Consider the following 10,277-nt stretch of genomic DNA (forward strand, 5'->3'; position numbering starts at 1 on the left):
TTTTCTAGGATTTAAAAAGTTACCTCCCTTTGGGAGGTCACTGGTGTCCCTCAGCTGAGTCATGATAACTTTCAAGAAGCTGAAAGCCCAGCTCATGCACGTGAGTAAACGCTGCTAAAAGGTGTTAGCAGAACTCAGAGTCAGGTACAAAGTCTTACCCAAGAATGTGAGACTTGTAAAAAGACATTCAGGGCAAGAAGTTTCTTACACAGTTGTTTTGCCAGGAAATATTTGTCCATAAATGCCCTTAGAGAATGCAGCAATGGTTAAGTATCTTGATGCCTTTGTAATGGAAAAAAAATGAGAAGTGATAAAATTAAATCCCATATTTTAAAAAGATCCAGAAGAGCAACATATTTTTGAGTGTTTTGTAAGCAAAACCAGCCAAAATACTTGTTGTTGGAATTGCACAATAAGTGCACAGCCTAGCCCTTCATAATGATTGAGACCTCAGTGAGGCACAGCTGCACTTGATTCTGCACAAGAGCAGCTGTTGCCCCTCCAGACATTGCAATCCCAGCTGCCAGAGAACGTGTCACGGTAAAGTAAAAGCCTACCATTATTGAACTTATTAGGATCAGATAAAAACACTTAGAGATTGAAAAGAGGAAAAGTACTCTATTTTTGGAGAAAATGAGGCTCTTCACTTTCTTCCTCCTTCACTGACAAGAAGGAGCAACAACCCTCTAGGAAGGGGTGTACTGGTGGAGAGAATAGGCAACAATCTTGTGCAATTTCAGTTCAGCCACAAACCTTAGGTTTGAGGAAAGCAACAAGGTAAAGCTTGTAAGGCACATATATTATTCATTATATAGTTATAATATACAATCACATTATTATATTACAAGGCTAAACTAAGTGATTAAAAGTACGTCTTTGGACCTTAAATCTATAGAGATTTAAGAGATATAAAGTCAGTTTCGGATAATCTGAGCATGAATATTTTACATGTGGTTCAGGTTCAAATAAGCAAGCATTTTAGATAGTATTTCACACAAAAATCAAGTGAGTGGAATTAGCTATCTCTGAGTTTTTATGTCCAATATTTTGCAACTTTAGTAACAATTTTATGCAAGTTAACATGTTTCTGCAGTGTTGTATCATTACCACAAAACAATTATTTGTACCCTTACGGAAATAAATACAAAGAACAGAAAAAGTGAAAAGGAATTCAGTCCTCTAATAAGAGCAATAAAGCCATCTTAAAACTATGATTTCTATGGCTTTCTTCAATAACATATTTTAAAGTCAAATCACAATACAACAGGTATTTATAGAAAACTTGAGAGGGAAGAAAACTGTTGAGAGCAACAGCAGTTAGAAATGTTTTGTAATGAATCCAGCTGCATGCAGCCTAAGACAAGAACAAGAGAGGTTAATGAAGACAAAGTAGAAAATGTTTCCTGCATTGATAAGTCTGTTAAAAAATCCTGTTTTTATGAAAATCCCAGAGTACATAATACTTTCATTAAACACTGTGTTCATGCCAAGTTAACTACAATGTAAAAGGCACACCAGGTTCTTCAATCTCTGTGTTGACTATTTGCATCCCTGCTGGTACTGTTCTTTATTACTAGCAGTTGCTTCTGAAGTGTAAAATCAACATATATATCCACTGGTCTGAAAATACCATAACCTGCAAAAAGCCTCTGAAAAGAGTACTATTTTTACCACTGTTGTTATGAGCCGAATCTGTTTTGAATCTGAATCAGAAAAATAAATACAAAGGTGTTTACATTTTTCTATTAAAATTTTATGAGACAGGTGATTACAATACATTGTAATTCACCTTGGATACATTAATAAGACTATTTTAACTTTCATAAATAGATCTCTTAGAAATCAAACTGTCTACCATAAATATACATCATTCATGCATTCTAACAAACAGTACATTTTCTGTATCTTTGTATTCCTTTTTGTCTTCCATTCTGTATTTTTGTAATGGAATACAGAACCTAGAAATTGTTTTTATAAAAACATACTTGATACTAGCAAAAAATGATCACAAATTACATGGACTAGAGGCAAAACTTGATCTGATACCTACCAGAAATTCATAGGTTAAAAACTGAATACTAGCAAAAGGTGAGCAAAGAAAATCAAGGACAGCAAGCAGAGTTCCAGTTTAACTACTTTAATGTCTCCATATCTCTGTAAAAGTTTTTCAGAAATGGGACCAGGAATCACAACAAAACCATAGCTGGATGATCCAATCCAGGCTAAGAAACAAACAAACAAAAAAAATCACCAATTTTCTGGTAATTAGATAGCTTTTTTCCTTTATAATTCATAACCACTAGATAGGACTAAGCACAAATTCTTCACAAACAAAACTACCATGTTCTGTACTGAAGCATCAGGGCTATCTATGGTTGACGTAAATCAAGATCACAGATATTTTCTATTTTGAAGAAAAGCTCTTACTTCAATGTTCAGCCATTGTTTCTTATGGAAGGAGCTGAGTGTTCTCTACTTCCCCTAGTTCTCAGTGAATCACAAGTTTATAAATAAACTCTAGTTACTACAGATTAAATATATATTATTATATTAATCTGTATTAACTAAAATAAATGTCTAGGAATGACAAAGCTGTACTAAAACTGAATAAGAGCTTTAAAAATTTTGATAGAAGAATATTAATTCGACTTGTTTAGCTCAGCTTTATATATATATATCAAATTGATAATGCAGTAATTCAGTATGTATTTCTAATAAAAAGGCAATGAAAATAAATGGAAGATGATGATTTCATTAAAAATATAAGTGGTGCATCAGGATATACAGTTGGGTTACATAATACCATCAATCCAAAGAAAACTGACTATGGATATCAGCTAGAAAATTGCACAAGCAGCAGGTTTTTCAGTTTGTAGGGAAAGGGATCCTGACTTGGTGGATAAGAACTTTCACCATCAAAATAATGTTTTAATGAATAGGTTTTGTTTTCTTGACTAAATAAAACCCAGACACTTTTCAACTCAGGTTAGATAATGGAGTTCATTCAACCAAAAATGGAGAATTTGTTTTAAGGAACTTGTCATAAAAGGAACTTGACTATGCTCAAAGCTGCCCAGAGAACAACTCCTTGCTTAGTGGTCACATCATTACCACCAGGTCTCACGTCATTCACCCACAGTAGAGGAGATGTCATTTAATTCCCTTTTCAGCCTGAAGGACCTTCAACTACACTGCCCAGCAGAGAATTAAAAGCTATTGGTGTAGTACAATTTAAGGGTGAAACTTGCTCCTATTTTTGTTTTTGGAGCTGTACTTTGCATAGACTGCATAGCTCCTAACCCACAGGTGGTGGCAGGAGGTGGTACCTCCTACCACAGGAGGTGGTAGGAGGGAATACCCTGTTTGCAGCAGCATAAAGAAACAGATTTTGAGCCTCTCTCAGTGGTTTTGTGAAATCATTTCCTTGGTTTTTATTATACTATCTGAAAACTAACCGGAAATGTCAAAACATTTTAGATGTTTCATAAGACAAACTGTTTTGACATTTTGAAAACGTTATCATTTTCACTTAATCTAAAACTATTTTTTCCAATTCAGTCCAAATTCTGAAAGCTTCAAGTACCATCTTCTTGCAACTTTTGTAGCAAAAGCCCCCAAAATTTTCACAATTCTAGTCAACAAGATTGCCCTACGAAGATCCAAAGCAGAGCTTGATCTAAATAATAAAATCAGTTATACCCGTTATGTACTTAATCATTATCAATAACCTTCCATCACAAAAATATTCCTCTCGAGACTGTTTTTTCCTCTTTCTCTTCAGTTTCCACTCATCATCTCCAACTGTTATCTATCTTTGCATATAATTTTCATTTTCTTTCCTCTGCCTTTCCTTGCTAGTAGCAAGACCCAAATGACTTTGATCTCCTCTGTCCACTATGACTCTCTTGCAGGTTCACCAGCTTAGAGTGATCACTCTTCTAAGAAAATTAATATATAAATAGAAAAGATAGCACATGGAATGTAAATACCATGGGAAGAAAGTTGCCACTTTTTACGGGGAGCCAATTAATAAATTAGGTCAATTTTCAAGGTGATATGTGCCAGAAAACAGATTTAGCTTTAGGCTGTCTGCACTGAGATATTATGCCTTTATTTAACAATGTGCACTGATGACCTACCTCCTTCTGAACTGCTTCAACAGGAAGTGTCAAGCAGGGCCGCCATGGAGCCACCAAAAGCATAATGGAACCCACTAACAAGCAGAAACCTTGTATGTGCAGCCAATACCACAACCCAGCCCTGTTGGTTGTCTTGCTCCTCCAGCTGGGGCAAGATATGAATTGTCTTCTTGAAGTTTATCAGGCGCATCTTCTGGGTGTACGACATGACACAACACAGCATGTATCCTTCCCTCTTTGAATATGGTAGGAAACGAAGACCTATATAAAAACAAGTCTTTTTTTCTTCAAAAATAACAGATGGAATACATATAACAAAAAAGAAAATTTCACCATGTATTTGCTATGCAGTGTACTGCACAGCTACCACAACATGAAAATAATAATAAAAAGCAGCATCTATAGCAAGCTCTGAAAAGTTACTCCATAAGCAGTGAAAATAACACCCACATTCCTATAAATCTGTGCTCTTTTCATGCCCTAAACTCCCAACACCAGCCCCAGCTCACCTGTCAGTTCTGCTGACATGGCCACCAAAGGAAAGACAGAATATCTGAGGGCCCATCAGCAACATCCGCTGGCCAACATGCCACTATGGCCACCTGCTGCTGAACACTGGCGGTGGGGTTCTCCTCCTCCACTGCTTTCGCTCTGAACTGGTCTTGCTCTTTTATCTTACAGCAGATTTCACAAAAAATGGTAAGAAGCTACTGCATGTAAATTAAATTTTTAACTACCTATACTTCTGTTCTGTAGCTGCCCTCAAAATTTGAGTAAAAAAGCCAGGACCCCGTGGGTTGGAGCTGTGGTTCTACCTGCGCAGCAGCCCCCTGAGAGCCCATCCTACCCTTCACCCCCATTTCTCCCAGAGACAGGGCGATCATTCACGGCAATTGAGATTTCAGCTGTACCTCAAGTGGGATTTTTAGCAAGCCCTTGATGTCAGCACAATTCATGCCCCAAACACTGTTTTAGTCCCACACATGCACCATGTTCCCCTTCCCTCAGCAACATTTCTCACCCATGAGAATCAGGGAACAGCTGGGTATGTGTTCTACTTTTCAGCATCATTTCCAGTGAGCATTTTTCCCTCCCACAAGACAGCAGCCGGGAGGCTGTGTTGCCTCCCGTGTGAGGCAGATGTCCTACCACCACCATTTCCAACTTGCCAGGGTCCCTCACGGTTACCAGGGGCTGGTGACCCATGAGGCAGCCTGGCGGGCCCCTCTCGCTGGGGAAGGCCCCGGCCTGTGGGACCGAGCTTCGCTCTGTTCCTTCTCCTCCCTCCTCCCCGAGAGAGGATGCTTCTTCAGCCAGAAACCGCTTCACGACACCTGTGGCGCACCTGCCCTGCCCCAGGGCCCTCCCTCTCCGGCCGGGGGTCTGTCAGCCAGCCCCCTCCGGTGGAATGATGACAGGATCAGCGACTGCCCCTTGGCCATGGTCTCGCCCCCCAACCCCACCCCGGTGGCTGTTGGGGCAGCGTTTGGGTTGTTCAGTGGCTGAAGGCCAATGCAGGCACGGCAGCAGGGCTGGCAGGAGGATGGGGGTACGCTTTTGAGCCTTGTGGGGCTCTGCCCAAGAGCCACCATAGCGCATGGTGGGCTTCAGTCATGGACTTCCCGCCATGGGGCACACTCCCTCACACAGCCTCTGAGGGAGAGATGCTATGTCGTTCAGATATGAGAGATTTTGCACTGAATAAAAGAATGTTTCGAGGCAATACATGTAGCAAGGAACTCTTAGATCTGAGGGGTTTTTTTCCTTTTCAGTTACATTTTTTATTTGCTGAATTCTCTTCCAGAAAATCATCAGTGCTATATACAGCAAATGCATGCATCTGCATTTACATAATTTTGTATCATATTCTTGCCTAAGTTCCTATTCAGTCATGATAAATATATGCAAACTTTATCACACCTGGCACTGATATTTAAAAACCTCACACTGCACTGTAAACAAGGATGGATTGCGCCAGCCAAGGCGGTACTAGTTTCATGTCATGCCGTATCAACGTCCTTCCTCAAGGGATCTTCAGCTCCAGCACTGTCCTTCTTGGCTCTTTGCATTGTCACTGAAAGATGTGGTTAGTGATCCAAGCTCCACTGCGTCTTCAGCCGTGAACTTTAAAAAACACACAACCAAGGAAAACAGCATGCTGCAAATTGCATTTATTTACACAGCCATAGGAGTGTAAAATCCCACCAAACTGCAAATCTAGAGACTGCCATGGCTTCTGCTCACGTTGCAGCAGAACTGCAGAGGACTGGTATGTACTTCAGCAGTCTGCAAACAGGTAGCAGTGGTGCTCCTCTCCTCCATCCTGTCCCTCTGCCCTCCTGCTCCTGTCTACCTCGCCATCCCACCATGACTGCTACAGTGTGGTGAAGCTCGCTCAATGAGCAGAAGATCCACTGAGGGTTTGCTGAAAAGTCATGCCTGGGAAAAACTAATTGCATTTATTATAAATATTCCTATATTCATAGTGAGTCAAATACTGACTAACTCAGTAAAAATTCTGGCTGGATTAAGTCAGATTCTGGTCTTATTTTTAGATATAGTCCCTAATAATTTCTGAAGCTAATAGAGTAAATTTCATATATGTGTATTTGTGCTAGTAAATCCATTCCTAAGGAAACTTTGTTAATGGTAGCTAACTACCAAGAAATGCATCATGTTTTGTCACCAATCAAGTTCCAACAAAAAGTGTTGGAATAATTGCAGTTCTGTACAGTTTGTTGCCTTCTAAAAAGCGGAGTGTGAATTTCAGCTAGAAAGAAACAACTTTTCACAAGGAGACGTTCACCAGATGATCAGCTTTGATGGATTCCAGCACCTGAATCCTGTGCCAAATGAAGAGAAGAACCTCTCAAGCAAAGCTCCGTTCCCTATTCAAAACATGATCTCAGGAGATCTCAGGAAACCTTTCTGTGGATATTTCAGTGTTCTCTTTAATTAATAATTTTATTTTTTTCTAATATTCTCTTTAGTAGACATGTCACTGTTGGCTTTGACCAGTCTCAGCTTTGGTGTAAGCAATTCCCGATGAGCAGGTGGAATGTAGAACTGGGCAAAGATTTACGAGATCTAACACCCAAGCCCAGCTATGCCAGCAGCCTTGAGCTTCTTTCTTCATGTCTCTGTTTGCTTTCCTTGCCGTGCTTTGCTCAAAATGCAATCTCTTTAGGTTAGTATTATCACAGTGACCTGTCTGCAACAAAAGCACAGTGGAGACCCACACTTAAATAGGATTTCCAGGTAGAAGTAATTAACAGAAACAAGCTAAATGTAAGTAGAATGAACCTGGACATAACCTGACTCATTTACTTAGTACTTTTGGGATATTTCAGTGATGTAGGACAGATGAGATGCAATTTTTCTTAGAAAACAAGGAGGGTTCCTCTGTAAACTTCACTTTCCTGATAATTCTAAGGAATGCACTTTAGAAGAGCGTGAATGTTAAGAGAGGTGAATAAGATTTCAGTTTTCCACAGGACAGTGTTACTCTTTTATCTTAATTATTTTCCTGAAGGGAGTTGTAGATCATGGGAGCTCCCTTAGAGGTGCAGAGAAGCCCAAATGACTTGCCGTCACAGGCACAGTGACACTGGTTTGGGTTGCTCGGTGAGAAGAGTCCTTCAGTAATAATGTTGTTTAAATTGTATTATATAGTAAAAGAAGATGCATTGTCAGTCAGAATTTCACTAGTCTGTCTTGAATGATAAATATCAGAGTTTGTCCTTGAACCACGTTTATTACATTTCTTGTATCTCATGCACCATAGGTCCTTCATTATCTTCACAAAATAACTTCTGAACTTCACTCCAATAAATGCATAGAGCACAGGGTTCACACAACAGTGTAAAAATGCTATGGCTTCAGTGATGTATTTTGCATAGGCCATTATCTTGTCATTGTCACAAGATTTGTCTATCTTGCCCATATTTATGGCTGTCACAAGAAGAACAATGTTATAAGGTATCTGGCAAACTAGGAAAACAGCTACAATTAATACGATCACACGGATTGCTTTGTTTCTTTTGGAATTCTGAGCTTGTTGTAAGGATTTGACAATGAACGTATAGCAAAAAATCATGAATATGAAAGGTACAAAAAATCCAAATCCAACTTGTAGACACAGCAGCAGTGATTTCAGCATCGTGCCTTCAGACGTTCTGTCAAACCTGTGATCGCAAATCTTTTTGGTTTCATTGGTGGAGAAGCTGTAACTTTCATTGTATAGAAAAGAGGAACTAGATATTAAAATTGATGATACCCACACGACCAAACAAATGAGTTTACTATATGCGAGCGTTCTTGCCCTGAGTTTAAATGACTTTGTTGCCTGTACAATAGCAATGTACCGGTCCACGCTGATAAAGGCCAAAAGCAGCATGCCACAGCTGAAGTTGATTGCATAGATACCTCTGGTCATTTTGCAAAGGAAATCACCAAAAATCCATTCGTCAGCAGCATAATTCACTGCCCACAGTGGGAGAGTGAGAACAAACAGTATGTCTGCTATGGCCATGTTGAAGAGGTACACATCCGTCATGGACTTGGTTCTTTCATATAAAGCAAAGGTCATCACTACAAAGATGTTACCAACTAGGCCGATGATACAAATCAAAGAATACACAACTGGCAGAAATGCTTTTGTGAAGTTCCTGACTTCCAACTTAGAACAAGGTTCTGTGATTAGAGAAGCATAGTCTAAATAATATGGATAATCTGTGGTACGAGTCTCTGTCTGTAAAAAAGAAAATCACCAGTTAACACATAGGTGTTAATCTCTAATTTCTATATAGTAGAAAGATGATAGATAACAAAGTCATACAAATACAAGGTACTTTGGAAATCTTTCGAAAATTAGTATGCAAGTATTATATGGCTTGCCGATTTGAAATGGAAATGACATTTCCCTTATGATAACCGTAATAATTCTGTCCAGTCCTTCCCACATCTCAGCTTCAAGTCTCTATCAGATTCATCTCAAGATAGTCCACAGCACTGTTGTTTCCTCCAACGTTATATGTTTTACACAGTTTCCACCCACCACACACCCCAATTAAAAATGTGTTTAACAGTGCAGAGGAGATTTGTAAGAACTAACTAGAGAATTTAATAAAATCTTAATTAAAATATGACCATGGAGATAATCTTTTTGGATGGCCCAAAGGTTTCCATCCTTAAATACATTATGCAGAAAGGATTAGTCTGCTGTCACAGAAGACTCTACAGTGTAAAAGTCTGAATTTGAAGTAGAGGTCTAGACTTCCTTTACCGTCAAGGGAGGGGAACAGGCCTTTCTAGCATGTTATACATTTCATACTAACGTAGCTTGGCTAAATCAAGCCCAAAAATGATTACTTCTCTCCACTCAACTAGACAGGTAATCCAGGATGGCTAGCCAGAGACACAGTTATCTGCACCACAGACACCAAACCTGTAGTTGCATTAGGAAAGTGCAAACCCAATAAAGAGTGTGCTTTGACAGTGAACTGCTGTCAGAAACATCTCTTCAGCTAATCACTCCTGAGATTAGGGCATTTCGACCAGCAGCCTCAAAGAGCTGGGACTTCCAGATTCATTGCTTTATTGAGGTACTAATATAGTTTATCAATTAAGTACTTACAAAATTCATTTTGGCAGTACACGTCTCAGAAAGAAAAATATGAGAAGAACTTCAAAATGCTTTCCCAAGAATTTCTGAAAAAAAGATAAAGTAGATTGGATTGGGAAACCCGCACAAGAAATGTGAACAAGTAGAAAAACACAATCGGATATAAAACATTTATTCAAAGAAGAATCTCGTCACTTCAACTATATCAACAATACACAGGAGCATCTCAACAAATCACACATCTCTGTGGCACAATGTGCAGCTGTGGAAAGTGGATGGTTTACACCAGTATCATTAAGAGCACAATCTTACATATGGAATCTTTAGTCATAGAGCTAATAAATGATATATAAGAATATGTGAAACTTACTTCACACTGACTTTGCACCACAAGAAGTTAGAGTAAATAAGAATATGTACTTCACACTGACTTTGCACCACAAGAAGTTAGAGTAAATTAAATTTTATTTTCAGAAATTCTGTATGACAATAGCAATCGGTGTATTGAGGGAAAT

General features: G+C 39.0%; 1 protein-coding gene across 1 annotated transcript; it reads right to left on the reverse strand.

Annotated features, from left to right (window-relative positions):
* Positions 1 to 7,742: 7,742 nt before the first annotated feature.
* Positions 7,743 to 9,783, reverse strand: CCR6 (C-C motif chemokine receptor 6). Its single transcript, XM_019470749.1, has 2 exons — positions 9,775 to 9,783; positions 7,743 to 8,889 (listed from the first exon to the last, which is right to left on the reverse strand). Exons 1-2 carry the CDS (start codon positions 9,781 to 9,783, stop codon positions 7,804 to 7,806), a joined length of 1,095 nt encoding a protein of 364 aa, XP_019326294.1. The 3' UTR covers positions 7,743 to 7,803.
* Positions 9,784 to 10,277: the final 494 nt, after the last annotated feature.

This window comes from Aptenodytes forsteri, unplaced genomic scaffold (genome assembly GCF_000699145.1).
Source record: "Aptenodytes forsteri isolate BGI_AS27 unplaced genomic scaffold, ASM69914v1 Scaffold736, whole genome shotgun sequence".
NCBI lineage: Eukaryota > Metazoa > Chordata > Aves > Sphenisciformes > Spheniscidae > Aptenodytes > Aptenodytes forsteri.